This window comes from Pelophylax lessonae (assembly GCF_965119305.1).
Source record: "Pelophylax lessonae genome assembly, chromosome: 9".
NCBI classification, from domain to species: Eukaryota; Metazoa; Chordata; class Amphibia; order Anura; family Ranidae; genus Pelophylax; species Pelophylax lessonae.
The window spans coordinates 256,192,738-256,209,266 of NC_138776.1; the positions used below are offsets into that span (position 1 = coordinate 256,192,738).

Below are 16,529 nucleotides of genomic sequence, written 5' to 3' on the forward strand. Positions count from 1 at the left end.
TGATGTCATATGATGGTTCACTTTCCCTGTGTTTTTTCTTTTCTGAGCATGCCCAGTCTTGCAAATCTGCTGTCTGTCGGCCGAAATCTGTACTGACTGGCGAACAATCGGCCGTTCTGGTGTCGGCATACAAAAATTTTAATGCTTGCATGACAGATTCTTGTCGGCAGAATGTGCGCTGACGGCTGTCGGAGGCATCATACTAACTAGCCTACAATCGGCAGATCAGTCGTCGGCTGACGCTTTTCGGCCGACGATCGGTACGTGTGTACGGGCCTTAAGGAGCCAAGCCCAACCCCTGAAAAACAGCCCCACACCATAATCCCCCCCTCCACCAAATAATTTGGATCAGCGCACAAAGCAAGGTCCATAAAGACATGGATGAGCGAGTTTGGGGTGGAATAACTTGACTGGCCTGCACATAGTCCTGACCTCAACCCGATAGAACACCTTTGGGAAGAATTAAAGCATAGACTTCAAGCCAGGCCTTCTCGTCCACATCAGTGCCTGATCTTACAAATGCGCTTCTGGATGAATGGTCAAGCATTCCCATAGACGCACTCCTAAACCTTGTGGACAGCCTTCCCAGAAGAGTTGAAGCTGCTATAGCTGCAAAGGGTGGGCCAACACAATATTGAACCCAACGGACTGAGACTGGGATGCCATTAAAGTTCATGTGCGTGTAAAGGCAGGCGTCCCAATACTTTTGGTAATATAGTGTGTTTGTGTGTGTGTTTATATATATATATATATATATATATATATCTTCATTGATTATGTACAGAAATGACAAAGGGTTACCTAGTGTTGGAGTTCTCTGCTGCTCCAATTACATCACCTCCACCTTCGTAAAGAGTTTTGCCATGCCAAATGTTAATATGTGTGTAGGGACCCAGCTTTAGGTTGTTCACATTTAGTGTGTGCAGGTTATGAGTAAGCGGCTGTGTGCGCCGTGAAACGCGTTAACCTGGATTACCTGTTCCCTGCACTGTCTGTTCATATTTTGATTTAAAGAATAAAGTACTTCAATTGTTTTCATCTACCTGGGTGCGGTTCCAACACTTTTTTTGCATTCATCCGGATGGCGGGTCTTACCAGCACCAGGTCGGACTGACACACCTGAGCGGCTTCATCTTTCTCATTACCAGCAAATCCAAAGCCATCCCGAGCTCTGTTTAGGCTATCTGGGTTCAATAGGTTTCTTTCTCCTCCAGTTCCATCTCCTTCATCCCATGTCCTCCTCCTTTTGCAGTCCCATCTCCTCCATCCTATGTCCTCCTCCAGTGACCACATGCCGGTGTGTGGGGTTAACCTTTTCCAGCCTCCGGAGGGTCAAGTGGTGGAAAAACAGAGAGCCTACCCGGTCGGGGAAGACAATGTGATCAAGAAGGTAGCTGGAGGATCTACTGCACTGTACTGCTGGAGCTATCCTGTGTGCTGCACCAGAGAGTGAGAAAACGAGCTTTCAGCCAACCGCTGATGAAATTTCAATGGATGTGAAGGTGAGTGTGCCTGGCATAATAAGTGGTTTAAGTAGGGCAGCACAGTGGTTAGCATTTCTGCATTACTGCACTAGGGTCATCGGTTTGAATCCCAATCATGGCACTACCTGCACAGAGTTTGCATGTTCTCCCTTTGCCTGTGGGTTTCCTCCCACACTCCAAAGACATGTTGGTAGGTAAATTGGCCCTAGTATGTGTATGTATGAATGTGAGATAGGGACCCTTGATTGTAAGCTCCTTGAGGGCAAGGACTGAGGTAAATGTACAATTTATGTGTTAAGCGCTGCATAAACCGATGGCACTATATAAGCACCGCTTATTATATTAAGTTGTGCCAGGTGGTGGAACCTTTGTTGATACTGGACTGCAAATGCAACAATGGGGAAGTCTGGCCCTGTGCACCTTGAGTGGGTATGAGATTGCGGGCATTGCATGTCAAAAATGTGGAAGGATTTTGGCTGATATCAGACCTTGGAGCCAGTGACACCACAGCAGTGCTATCAGTGCCAAGGCCTAATTTGACACCAGGAGTATTGAGAATGGACTGGACAACTGGACAAACCACTAATGAGTTGGTGACTGCCGCTACCTCCACCAGAAGTTATTGTGCATCATCTGGGATATGCCCTGGCCTTCCAAGTATAACAGCCAGTGATGGAGAAAAAACAAGGAGCATTCCTTTACCTGAGGAGGACATCTGTGAAGAGCTACCTAGTGTTCTTAGTCTCTAGTTCCTTAAGCTTTGCTCTGACCCCTTCCAAGGCTGTCCTAGCGAAGACCCTAGTGTCTCTAGTGCCTTAAGCCTTGCTCTGGTTGCTTCCAAGGTTGTCCCAGCAAACACCCTAGTGTCTGTAGTGCCTTAAGCCTTACCCTGGCCCCTTTTAAGGTTTTCCCAGTGAAGACCCTAGTGTCATTAGTGACTTAAGCCTTGCTCTGTCCCATTCCCAGGTTGTCCCGGTGAAGATCCTAGTGTCTCTAGTGCTAAAAACATTGCTCTGGCCCCTCCCCAGGCCATCCCAGCGAATACTCTAGTGCCTTAAGCCTTGCCCTGGCCTCTTCCCAGATTGTCCAAGCAAATACCCTAGTGTCTCTAGTGCCTTAAGCTTTGCCCTGACCCCTTCCATGGTTGTCCCAGCGAAGACCCTAGTGTCTTTAGTGCCTTAAGCCTTGCTCTGGTTGCTTCCAAGGTTATCCCAGCAAACACCCTAGTGTCTGTAGTGCCTTAAGCCTTGCTCCAGCCTCTTCCAACATTGTCCCAGCGAAGACCCTAATGTTTCTAGTGATTTAAGCCTGGCCCTGGCCCCTTTCAAGGTTGTTCCAGTGAAGACCCTAGTGTCTCTAGTGCATTAAGCCTTACCCTAACCCATTTTAAGGTTGTCCCAGTGAAGACCCTAGTGTCATTAGTGCCTTAAGCCTTGCTCTGGCCCCTTCCCAGGTTGTCCCAGCGAAGATCATAGTGTCTCTAGTGCCAAAAACATTGCTCTGGCCCCTCCCCAGGCTGTCCCAGCGAAGACCCTAGTGCCTTAAGCCTTGCCTGGCCATTCCCAGATTGTCCCAGCAAATACCCTAGTGTCTCTAGTGCCTTAAGCTTTGCCCTGACCCCTTCCATGGTTGTCCCAGCAAACACCCTAGTGTCTGTAGTGCCTTAAGCCTTACCCTGGCCCCTTTTAAGGTTTTCCCAGTGAAGACCCTAGTGTCATTAGTGACTTAAGCCTTGCTCTGTCCCATTCCCAGGTTGTCCCGGTGAAGATCCTAGTGTCTCTAGTGCTAAAAACATTGCTCTGGCCCCTCCCCAGGCCATCCCAGCAAATACTCTAGTGCCTTAAGCCTTGCCCTGGCCTCTTCCCAGATTGTCCAAGCAAATACCCTAGTGTCTCTAGTGCCTTAAGCTTTGCCCTGACCCCTTCTATGGTTGTCCCAGTGAAGACCCTAGTGTCTCTAGTGCCTTAAGCCTTGCTCTGGTTGCTTCCAAGGTTATCCCAGCAAACACCCTAGTGTCTGTAGTGCCTTAAGCCTTGCTCCAGCCTCTTCCAACATTGTCCCAGCGAAGACCCTAATGTTTCTAGTGATTTAAGCCTGGCCCTGGCCCCTTTCAAGGTTGTTCCAGTGAAGACCCTAGTGTCTCTAGTGCATTAAGCCTTACCCTAACCCATTTTAAGGTTGTCCCAGTGAAGACCCTAGTGTCATTAGTGCCTTAAGCCTTGCTCTGGCCCCTTCCCAGGTTGTCCCAGCGAAGATCATAGTGTCTCTAGTGCCAAAAACATTGCTCTGGCCCCTCCCCAGGCTGTCCCAGCGAAGACCCTAGTGCCTTAAGCCTTGCCTGGCCATTCCCAGATTGTCCCAGCAAATACCCTAGTGTCTCTAGTGCCTTAAGCTTTGCCCTGACCCCTTCCATGGTTGTCCCAGCAAACACCCTAGTGTCTGTAGTGCCTTAAGCCTTACCCTGGCCCCTTTTAAGGTTTTCCCAGTGAAGACCCTAGTGTCATTAGTGACTTAAGCCTTGCTCTGTCCCATTCCCAGGTTGTCCCGGTGAAGATCCTAGTGTCTCTAGTGCTAAAAACATTGCTCTGGCCCCTCCCCAGGCCATCCCAGCAAATACTCTAGTGCCTTAAGCCTTGCCCTGGCCTCTTCCCAGATTGTCCAAGCAAATACCCTAGTGTCTCTAGTGCCTTAAGCTTTGCCCTGACCCCTTCTATGGTTGTCCCAGTGAAGACCCTAGTGTCTCTAGTGCCTTAAGCCTTGCTCTGGTTGCTTCCAAGGTTATCCCAGCAAACACCCTAGTGTCTGTAGTGCCTTAAGCCTTGCTCCAGCCTCTTCCAACATTGTCCCAGCGAAGACCCTAATGTTTCTAGTGATTTAAGCCTGGCCATGGCCCCTTTCAAGGTTGTCCCAGTGAAGACCCTAGTGTCTCTAGTGCCTTAAGCCTTACCCTAACCCATTTTAAGGTTGTCCCAGTGAAGACCCTAGTGTCATTAGTGCCTTAAGCCTTGCTCTGGCCCCTTCCCAGGTTGTCCCAGCGAAGACTCTAGTGTCTCTAGTGCCAAAAACATTGCTCTGGCCCCTCCCCAGGCTGTCCCAGCGAAGACCCTAGTGCCTTAAGCCTTGCCTGGCCATTCCCAGATTGTCCCAGCAAATAGCCTAGTGTCTCTAGTGCCTTAAGCTTTGCCCTGACCCCTTCCATGGTTGTCCCAGCGAAGACCCTAGTGTCTCTAGTGCCTTAAGCCTTGCTCTGGTTGCTTCCAAGGCTATCCCAGCAAACACCCTAGTGTCTGTAGTGCCTTAAGCCTTGCTCCAGCCTCTTCCAACATTGTCCCAGCGAAGACCCTAATGTTTCTAGTGATTTAAGCCTGGCCATGGCCCCTTTCAAGGTTGTCCCAGTGAAGACCCTAGTGTCTCTAGTGCCTTAAGCCTTACCCTAACCCCTTTTAAGGTTGTCCCAGTGAAGACCCTATTTTTATTAGTGCCTTAAGCCTTGCTCTGGCCCCTTCCCAGGTTGTCCCAGCGAAGACCCTAGTGTCTCTAGTGCCAAAAACATTGCTCTGGCCCCTCCCCAGGCTGTCCCAGTGAAGACCCTAGTGCCTTAAGCCTTGCCTGGCCATTCCCAGATTGTCCCAGCAAATACCCTAGTGTCTCTAGTGCCTTAAGCTTTGCCCTGACCCCTTCCATGGTTGTCCCAGCGAAGACCCTAGTGTCTCTAGTGCCTTTAGCCTTGCTCTGGTTGCTTCCAAGGCTATCCCAGCAAACACCCTAGTGTCTGTAGTGCTTAAGCCTTGCTCCAGCCTCTTCCAACATTGTCCCAGCGAAGACCCTAATGTTTCTAGTGATTTAAGCCTGGCCATGGCCCCTTTCAAGGTTGTCCCAGTGAAGACCCTAGTGTCTCTAGTGCCTTAAGCCTTACCCTAACCCATTTTAAGGTTGTCCCAGTGAAGACCCTAGTGTCATTAGTGCCTTAAGCCTTGCTCTGGCCCCTTCCCAGGTTGTCCCAGCGAAGACCCTATTGTCTCTAGTGCCAAAAACATTGCTCTGGCCCCTCCCCAGGCTGTCTTAGCGAAGACCCTAGTGCCTTAAGCCTTGCCTGGCCATTCCCAGATTGTCCCAGCAAATACCCTAGTGTCTCTAGTGCCTTAAGCCTTACCCTGGCCCATTCCAAGGTTGTCCCTGTGAAGACCCTAGTGTCTCTAGTACCTTAAACCTTGCTCTGGCCCCTTCCAAGGTTGTCCCAGCGAAGACTCAAGTGTCTCTAGTGCCTAAAGCCTTGCCCTGGCCCCTTTCCAGGTTATTCCACCGAAGACCGTTGAGTCTCTACTGCCTTAAGCCTTGCCCTGGCCCCTTCCCAGGTTGTCCCAGTGAAAAACCTAGTGTCCTTAGTGCCTTAAGCCTTACTCTGGCCCCTTACAAGATTGTCCCAGCAAAGACCCTAGTGTCTCTAATGCCTTAAGCCATGCTCTGGTACCTTTCCAGGTTGTCCCAGCGAAGACCCCAGTGTCTCTAATACCTTAAGCCTTGCCAAAGCCCCTTCCTAGGGCTCTGAGGAAGAGGGTTCTCCCTCGAAACGCGTTAGCCATATGGACACCTCCAAGCTTGCCTGTCACAATTAAGCATTACGGTCCTGTGGTCTCTGGACAGCTGAGGGGACTCTCTCTTTTTCGCTTGCTTATAGCATTCTCTTGTGAGTAGAATATATGTTGTTTTAACTATTTTTTAATAAACTTTTTATGGTATTGCACTAGGTCGGTGCGCCCTTCTCTTGTCTTTCCCCTTCCTAGGTTGTCCCAGAGAAGACTCTAGGGGACTCACGAGAGTAAGTAAAACTGCCTGAGTACAAGTTTTGTCAATTAGGGATCCCACTTGTAGTTTCTGGGCCTGACTGAGTATGTCAATTTCGATCATCAGATCAGTAGCTTCACATGTACCCAAAGGTGGTACACTGTCATCGTTGTAACAACAGCTCAAAGGGGGGGGGGGGGGGCTGCTGCATCAAAACTTTCCTGTGTATCATTATGGAGGTTTCACACCCATCTTTCCTCTATACAGACTGCAGTATGACTGTAAAGACCCAATACTGGCCAAAACCATCTCTTTGATTTTGGATGAGCTGAAAAAAGGCCAAAACCATTGTGTGATTCCCTCTCTGTCACAGCCTTTTTTTATCATCCACTATTATTTCTCCATGGTGAATACCCGTACCTTCTGACACCCACAGGTGAACAGACCAGATGCATGGGCTCCCATGCCCTTCTTCAGCTCTGCCAGAATGTTCAACAGAAGATCTATTTACTATCTCGAAAACGCATGACCTTCTCCAAAGGCCAAGTTCCAAAAGTTACCCTCTTAGCATTTGCTGATGAAGAATGAGTAGTTGTGATCAGTAGTAACAATACATGAAACAAAACAAGACTCCACACTATGGTTTACCAAGGAAAACTCTATTTTATTGCCGTCACCGATGAATATCTTTATGTAACGTAAGGAGGGAGGACATCCTGGGAACCCATCACCGTTCCCAGAGAACTTCAGTCATTTTAAGTGGAAATCCAGCATACAATGTTTCCTGTTTTGGACAGAATGGAGTATGTGAAAGCCTCTATCAGGTTATTGTTATCCATATCCCTGTTGAGGAAATTTCTCTGACTTCTTGGTCCTGTAACAACTATCATTGGGACAGAAAAGAAGAATCCTTACAACAGACATGAGCAAAAACTTTTATTTTAAAAAACATTTGCAATAAATTATACATTTTAAATTACATAAAACTAAAATATTCCATATGGGTTGGCTGATCCTTTCAAACAGCCCCATCTTTATCGTACCATTGTTCTACGGACATAACAATTCAGCCTTTGAAACGCCATCATAAGTTTCTCAGTGGCCTCAGGCGGTGTGTGTTCTCTGGTTGACAAATAGGCCAGTGTGTGTTTTCTGGTGAAAGATTAGTGTCACTTTCTCGTCAAAACATTTTCCGCAATCTGAACAGGAAAACAGCTTCTCAACCGTTTGGTTTCCTGTGGAAGCATTTGCCGCACTTACAATACAACGGGAAAAGTGCTTCTTGTCGGTGTGGTGTGTGTTCTCTGGTGGATAATTAGCGTCACTTTCTGTGCAAAACATTTGCCGCAATCTGAACATGAAAATGGCTTCTCGCCGGTGTGAATTCTCATGTGTTTATCACGGTTTCCTTTACTGGGGAAGCATTTGCCGCACTCCGAACAGGAAAAGGGCTTCTCTCCGGTGTGGACTATTTGGTGTGTATTGAGTTGTGATTTCTGGGCGAAAGACTTTCCACACACAGAACACGAGAAGGGTTTTTCCCCGGTGTGGGTTCTCTGGTGTCGAACGAGTTCTCGTCTATTTTTAAAGGACTTCTTGCAATCAGAACATGAAAAAGGTGGCTCGCCGGTGTGACTTCGCTGGTGCACAAGAAGATCATATTTTCTTATGAATGATTTTTCACAGTCAGGGCAAGAGAAGATCTCCTTACCGGTGTGACCCCTCTGATGTACGTGGAGTTCAGATCTCTTTTCAAATGACTTACCGCACTCCAAACAGGACAAGGAAGCCTTATTTTCATGAAGTTCTGCATGTCGATCAAGACAAAATTTTACTTTGAAGCTTTTGCCGCAGTCCTGACAAGGAAACGGGCGATCATCGGTATGAGTTCGCTGGTGCATAATGAGAGAGCGTTTCTGAGTGAAACCTTTCCCGCACTCTGAACACAAAAATGGACCCTTCCCTGTCTGCATCCTTTCAGTAACAAGGCTTGTTTTTGGAGAATATTGTGCATTGCTGTTATCATCTTCATTAAAATCAGGAGATAAAATAAGTTGTTCCTCTGAGGTATTCCAGCCATCCTGGCTGCCTGTTGGAAATAAGGTTTTAAGTAATGATAATAAAATGTTCATTGTACATGTTTTGCAATCTGGAGTCAAATATGTAGGTATAGTAGTCAGCTAATTACCAGAACTAGAAATCATGAGCTCATTTGTATATCCTCCTCATTTGTTGGGAACATGACATTATATTGAGGAATGAGGATGGACCTTTCATATATGTTGTACAGTATCTCCACCTCATTTGTTGGAAACATGATGTTATGTTGAGGAATGGAGATGGACCTTTCATATGGTGTACAGTATCTCCTCCTCATTTGTTGGGAACATGGCGTTATATTGAGGAATGGAGATGGACCTTTCATATGGTGTACAGTATCTCCTCCTCATTTGTTGGGAACATGGCGTTATATTGAGGAATGGAGATGGACCTTTCATATGGTGTACAGTATCTCCTCCTCATTTGTTGGGAACATGGCGTTATATTGAGGAATGGAGATGGACCTTTCATATGGTGTACAGTATCTCCTCCTCATTTGTTGGGAACATGGCGTTATATTGAGGAATGGAGATGGACCTTTCATATGGTGTACAGTATCTCCTCCTCATTTGTTGGGAACATGACATTATATTGAGGAATGGAGATGGACCTTTCATATGGTGTACAGTATCTCCTCCTCATTTGTTGGGAACATGACGTTATATTGGGAAATTAAAATGGAACTTTAATCTGGTGTATTGCATCTCAATTGAATTTGTCGGAAACATTGGTAGTGTGGTAAATACAATGATTAAATTTTTTTTGTGAGGCCTAGAGATTAGTGTACCATATGGTGTGGGACATCTCCACCTCATGGGTTGCCATCCCTGATGATGTGGTGTAACGCATGCGCCATAGCGTACCCTGTGGCCTCCTGAGACCTGTGATGTTAGTATCACAAGAGGCTGCGGATACCGTACTCATCATTCTGATCTAGGCTTGAAATAAGAAAGTGCAGGCAGGGGGCCCAAAAAAGCAACACCCCCCCCCCCCCCCAAAAAAAATAAAAAAATCTAATGTTATTAGAGGAGGGGGGCTAGGGGTGGGAAGAAAAGTATATAAATTTGCTATGGAGGTTACATTTTAAGGTATATGTGATTGTTTCCCTGAGGCCTGAGAATCAGTTCCTTTAGAATGGCTGCTATTACAGTATCTGGGGCCACCAGTAGAGGTACTTAAAGGATCCACAATTGCAATATACTGTATATGTTTTGTCTTTCACTTGGTATTATGCTGTGATTAAGGCTATATGCCGAAATGCGTTCCTATGGACTTTGGAGATGCCGGCTCTATCTTTTGCCAAATACTTAAAGGATCCATTGTCATTGGGAGACTGAAGAATCTAAGGCCATCGTTTGCTCCCAAAAGATTCACTCTAATTGGAGGCTGCCACTGATACACAAGCGTTGACTTGGATATTACTTGGAGGCTGCTACTAATGAGAAATTAGTCAATGTTGTCAATGACAAGATAATGCCAGATGTGTTTTTGCCATTCTTAGGTATTATGTACCCCTAACCCTCTCTTCTCCTCTCCCCCTTCACATTGAGCCAACAGATTTTGAAAAAGAATTGGAGGCCTTGAAATGGTTCTGATGGTTGCTACTGGTGAATCGGTGAAGTGCTTCGGTGCAGCTACCGGATGGGTCAACCAACAGCTCCTTCAGGGGTCATTGCTACATGTGAAGTGCTGTATTTTCTGTACGTAATACTTACCTGTGCTGATATCTAGACAAGATTCCTCCTTTGTAATTGTCACCATCATTTCAGCTTCCTTCATTGACAGCTGGTCATCCATCGCATAAATCTCTTCTTCATCTTTAACCTCAATTTTCACATCAATCACTTCTTCCCCCTAAAATCACAAAATGATTGTGAGCACTATTATTCAAAGACTACATAAAAAAGTATACTCTATTACAGTTCAGAGACAAGCTTAAAGCGGTAGTATCCCGCTTTTTGACACTTTTACCTACAGGTAAGCCTATAATAAGGCTTACCTGTAGGTACAAATAATATCTCCTAAACCGGCATGGTTTAGGAGATATTTACAGTGCATGCAGCCGCTCGCGCGAGCGGAGCATGCGCTCTGAAGGTCCGGGGGGACCTTCAATTAATTTGCCGGGAGCTTGCTGGAAAAACCACTCCCGCGCACATGCGCGGGAGTGACGTCATCGCGGCTCCGGCCAATCATCGCGCCGGAGCCGTCTCTTCCAGTCAATCACCGCGCCGGAGCCGCCGAACCCGGAAGAGACGGCGAGGGTTCATGGCAGCGCCCGCAGCGATGTCCGGGGGTCCGTGTCGGGGCTTCGTTCTAAGGTAAGTTACACATAATGGGCTAGTATGCAATGCATACTAGCCCATTATGCCTTTGTCTTGCAGGTTTTTTTTTTATTTTTTAGGGTTTACAACCGCTTTAAGTCTGAAAATCCTCAGTCCCACCTACCGAATCATGAAGAGGGATCTCCTGATCTTCCTGTGTGGAATCCCGGGAATACAGAGGACGGGGACATCTCTCTGGTGGGTTCCCATTACTGGATCCATCTGTAGGAAACACACACACTGACTGAATACATTGTTTCTATGTGTTTATCAGATGATGGGGGATCTAGGTGGATCCTCCGTACTGCTCTCTCCTTTACAATAAAGTCTCCTCTTACCCGGTGATGTGAGGGGCGGCTGATTCTCCATCATGACGTCCTTGTAGAGATCCTTGTGTTCTTCTATATACTCCCACTCCTCCATGGAGAAATAGACAGTGACATCCTGACACCTTATAGGAACCTGACACACACAATGATACAGTCATCATCCAGACACATCCCTTGTCTGTTATTGGATAATGTCCCAGAATTCCCAGCACCGCTCACCTCTCCAGTCAGTAGCTCAATGATCTTCCGGGTGACTTCTAGAATTTTCTTATCATTGCTTAACTCTGAAATCAGTAAGGAATGTAGAGGAACCATAATGGAATCCTGTCCATCCCCTGGTGTCTTCTCCAGGACTATGTTATCCTGTGGAAGGAGCATTGTAATCACTTTATACCGTACATTTCCCACCCATATGAGTCACCTACTAAAACTTATACCTAGCAGAGTTTTGGGACATGGCATTTTCTCATATTCAGGGTTGTTTTTTTGGTTACAATGTATCATCTCCAACCCGGCTCCAACAATATTGGGTAAGGGGTGCAGGCACATAGGCAATGAAAACATGGAGGATGTAGGAGTGGTGGGTTTGAGAGAAGAGGGTGCAGGTATGGCGCATAGTGAGGGCAGGGGGAGCAGGCACTGTGGGTGGTAGGGTGGTTGGCTGACATTGTTCTCTGAGCCCTGACAGGTTGCAGAGTATAGTCAGGGTTCAGAGAGCAATGAGCACTAAATCCCCCCACTGGCAAAACAGAATTCTGATTTTTTTAATACCTGTAGTTGGATTTGGGATAAGAGTGATGTCATGTGACCTCCCAGAATCCTCCTCACCTCTCCAGTCAGCTCAATGTTTTATTAATAGGAATGAGTGATGTCATGTGACCTCCCAGAATCCTCCTCACCTCTCCGGTCAGCTCTGTGCTTTATTAATAGAGATAGGAGTGATGTCATGTGACCTCCCAGAATCCTCCTCACCTCTCCGGTCAGCTCTGTGTTTTATTAATAGAGATAAGAGTGATGTCATGTGACCTCCCAGAATCCTCCTCACCTCTCCAGTCAGTTCTGTGTTTTATTAATAGAGATAAGAGCGATGTCATGTGACTTCCCAGAATCCTCCTCACCTCTCCGGTCGGGTCTGTGTTTTATTAATAGAGATAGGAGTGATGTCATGTGACCTCCCAGAATCCTCCTCACCTCTCCGGTCAGCTCTGTGTTTTATTAATAGAGATAAGAGTGATGTCATGTGACCTCCCAGAATCCTCCTCACCTCTCCAGTCAGTTCTGTGTTTTATTAATAGAGATAAGAGCGATGTCATGTGACTTCCCAGAATCCTCCTCACCTCTCCGGTCGGGTCTGTGTTTTATTAATAGAGATAGGAGTGATGTCATGTGACCTCCCAGAATCCTCCTCACCTCTCCGGTCAGCAGGTAGATGATCTCAAGGGTGAGGTCTAATATCCTCTGTGCGGTCTGACTCCGCTCTTTCTCCATCATCAGTCAAATGATCTAAGTAAAGGTGGAAAACATGGAATTAAAAAAATATAAATAAACAGTTGTTAGAATTCAAAAAAACATTTGGTGGTCACCTTCCTGTGTTAGAAAAAAATATATATCTCTATATTATAGGACGGTGGTCCATTCATTCAGATATTTGGAAGTTAGGGCTTTTTTTTAGATGGGTTTTGCATTTCCATACAAGTCTACAGGAATGTAAATCCTGCTTGAAGCAGGTCAAAAGGAGGTCCACTGCAGATCAGATAGAGGTCAACCATAGGACAGCAGGAGGTCGACTGCAGGTCAGATGTAGATCATGTACAGGTCATAAGGTGGTCCTCTGTAGGTCAGATTGTAGTAATTTGCAGGCCAGAAGGAGGTCAATTGCAAGTCAGAAGGAGATGAACTGCAGGTCAGAAGGTGGTAAACTGCAGGTAAGAAGGTGGTTAATTGCAGGCCAGGAGGAGGTCAACTGCAGGTCAAAATGTGGTTAACCGCAGGCCAGGAGGTCATCGACTGCAGGTCATAATGTAGTCATCTGCAGGCCAGAATACAATCAACTGCAGGTCAGAAGGAGGTCATCTACAGGCCAGAAGGAATTCAACTGCAGGTCAGAAGGAGGTCATCTACAGGCCAGAAGGAATTCAACTGCAGGTCAGAAGGTGATCATCTACAGGCCAGGAAGGAAATCAACTGCAAGCAAGAAGGAGGTCAACTGTGGGTCAGAATGCAGTCAGCTGCAGGTCAGAAGAAGATCAACTGTAGGTAAGAAGGAAGTCAACTGCAGGTCAGAAGGTGGTCATTTACAGGCCAGAAGGAATTTAACTGCAGGTCAGAAGGTGGTCATCTACAGGCCAGAGGGAGGGAATTCACCTGCAGGTCATAAGGTGGTCATCTTCAGGCCAGGAAGGAAATCAACTGCAAGCAAAAAGGAGGTCAACTGTGGGTCAGAATGCAGTCAGCTGCAGGTCAGAAGAAGATCAGCTGCAAGTCAGAAGGAGGTCAACTGAAGTTAAGAAGGAATTCAACTGCAGGTCAGAAGGTGGTCATCTACAGGCCAGAAGGAATTCAACTGAAGGCCAGAAGAAAGTCAACTACAGGTCAGAAGTTGGTCATCTACAGGCCAGAAGGAATTCAACTGCAGGCAAGAAGGTCAACTGTGGGTCAGAAGATCAGCTGCAGGTCAGAAGGAGGTCAACTGCAGGTCAAAAGGTGGTAAACTACAGGCCATAAGGAGGCCAACTGTAGGCTATAAGAAGGTCACCTTTTCTACTACATGCATTTTGCTAAGGCGGCACTTCGAAACAAATGGGTTGCCAATGTGCCAAAATGTCCTGAAAAGTCAGACATGTCACAACATTTCTAAAGCCCCCGATGATGCCTGGCTATGCGTTGTGGCGCACTACATGGGCCTTGCCTTAGGATGCCATTCAGAATAAATGTAATATATGTTGCGGTAAAGCAGAGATATAAATTGGCCCCTAATGCAAAAAATACATGAAAGCACCAAGGTTTTGTACATCGACATAAACCAGCCATACATCTGCTGTCTGTGCCCCTTTATGGTGTTTCTTCAGGCATGGAGGGGGAAGGGGTCGAAATACGAGGCTGTATGGGCTTGTGTTTATGGGCTTTTTTTAGATGGGTTTTGTATTTCCATACAAGTCTACGGGAATGCAAATCCTGCTCGAAGCAGGTCAAAAGGAGGTCCACTGACGATCAGAAAGAGGTCAACCATAGGCCGTCAGGAGGTCGACTGCAAGTCAGATGTAGATCATGTACAGGTCATAAGGTGGTCATCTGCAAGCTAGGAGAAAGCCAACTGCAGGTCAGAAGGAGGTCATCTGCAGGCCAGACGGAGGCCAACTGCAGGCCAGGTGGTCGTCATTTGCAGGCCGAAGGTGGTTAATTGCAGGGCAGAAGGAGGTAAACTGCAAGCTAGAAGGAAGTCAACTGCAAGTCAGAAGGTCTGCAGGCCAGACGGAGGTCAACTGCAGGTCAGAAGGAAGTCATCTGCAGGCCAGGTGGTCGTCATTTGCAGGCCGAAGGTGGTTAATTGCAGGGCAGAAGGAGGTAAACTGCAAGCTAGAAGGAAGTCAACTGCAAGTCAGAAGGTCTGCAGGCCAGACGGAGGTCAACTGCAGGTCAGAAGGTGGTCATCTGCAGGCCAGACGGAGGCCAACTACAGCTCAGGTGGTCGTCATTTGCAGGCCGAAGGTGGTTAATTGCAGGGCAGAAGGAGGTCAACTGCAAGCTAGAAGGAAGTCAACTGCAAGTCAGAAGGTCTGCAGGCCAGACGGAGGTCAACTGCAGGTCAGAAGGAAGTCATCTGCAGGCCAGGTGGTCGTCATTTGCAGGCCGAAGGTGGTTAATTGCAGGGCAGAAGGAGGTAAACTGCAAGCTAGAAGGAAGTCAACTGCAAGTCAGAAGGTCTGCAGGCCAGACGGAGGTCAACTGCAGGTCAGAAGGAAGTCATCTGCAGGCCAGACGGAGGCCAACTACAGCTCAGGTGGTCGTCATTTGCAGGCCGAAGGTGGTTAATTGCAGGGCAGAAGGAGGTCAACTGCAAGCTAGAAGGAAGTCAACTGCAGGTCAGAAGGTGGTCATCTGCAGGCCAGACGGAGGTCAACTGCAGGTCAGAAGGTGGTCATCTGCAGGCCAGACGGAGGCCAACTACAGCTCAGGTGGTCGTCATTTGCAGGCCGAAGGTGGTTAATTGCAGGGCAGAAGGCGGTCAACTGCAGGTCAAATGGTGGTTAACCGTAGGCCAGGAGGTCATCAACTGCAGGTCAGAAGAAAGTTAACTGCAGGTCAGAATGTAGTCAACTGTAGGTTAGAAGGAGATCAGATCTTACCTACGGTTGACCTCCTTCTGACCGGCAGTTGACCTCCTTCTGACCTGCAGTTGACCTCCTTATGACCTGCAGCTGCCTGCATTCCTACCCACAGTTGACCTCCTTCTCGCCTGCAGTTGAATTCCTTCTGGCCTGTAGATGACCACCTTCTGACCGCTCAAAGAAATCAGGATACTTGTCAGGTATGTAAACATGAATAGAGAATGTGGATTTAGAATCAAGCATGGGTACAGTACACAGAGTGACCCCATTCACATGATCACATGACCCCCCCATTCCAAGCCAGACAGTGCTGGGACCCCGTTCCCTCATAATAGGAAGACAATATTACCTCCTCCTCACTGGGCACACACTCTCCATCCAAACAACCCCTCCAGGAGGTTTCCTGAGCTAAAATCCCCCCCTCCTTTCTACTCTTCTGGTCTACAACAAAATGGCCGCCGTCCCCTCCTGCACTGAGGACACTTCCTCCTCTTACATGTGAACGGGTCTCCCTCTAGTGGTGGACTGCGTCACCTATCTGACAGAACACAGGTTCCTGAAGATGGTTCGGTCGCTATGGCAACCAGGAAGCAGCTGAGAGGCCGTGGAACGCATAGAGCGAAAGTAATGGAGCCACAAGCCGGAAGTGGGAGGAGTAGTTCGGGGACGAGGGAATATGTGGAGGAAATGTGTGCGTAAGTGGGGAGGTGAGTAGGCGGGGTATGACCAGAGGGGGGGCGTGGTATGGTGGTAAGGAGGGCGGAGTATATAGCGGGGAGGCGGGCTTAGTGTGCGCTGTGCTGTGTCCTATTAGAGTTTTACCCTGGGGGGGAACCAAGACACAGGGCGACGTGTGCGCTTTTTTTTTGTTTCCCCATTGGAAAACCGGAAGTTGTACTTTTGTTTTTATTTTTAACCTCTTCGTGCCTAAGCCGTTTTTTTGACATTTGTTGCTTACCAGTTAAAATCTGTATTTTTTGCTAAAAAAATTACTTAGAACCCACAAACATTATATATATCTGTCTGTATATATATATATATATATACACACACACACACATATGTACATATATATATAGAGATATAGATATATATGTATATATTTTTTTTTAGCAAAGACTCTAGAGAATAAAGAGGCGGTCGTTGCAATATTCTATGTCACACAATATTTGAGCGATTTTT

The 16,529-nt window shown here is 47.2% G+C and overlaps 1 protein-coding gene across 1 annotated transcript in view; it reads right to left on the bottom strand.

Annotated features, from left to right (window-relative positions):
* LOC309564394 (uncharacterized protein) overlaps positions 1-16,529 on the bottom strand; it is a 174,413-nt gene that overhangs the window by 88,387 nt on the left and 69,497 nt on the right. Inside the window, 2 exon segments of the mRNA XM_082269022.1 lie at positions 7,377-7,526; positions 7,529-8,358. Coding sequence (XP_082125148.1) covers positions 7,377-7,526; positions 7,529-8,358 — 980 coding nt within the window.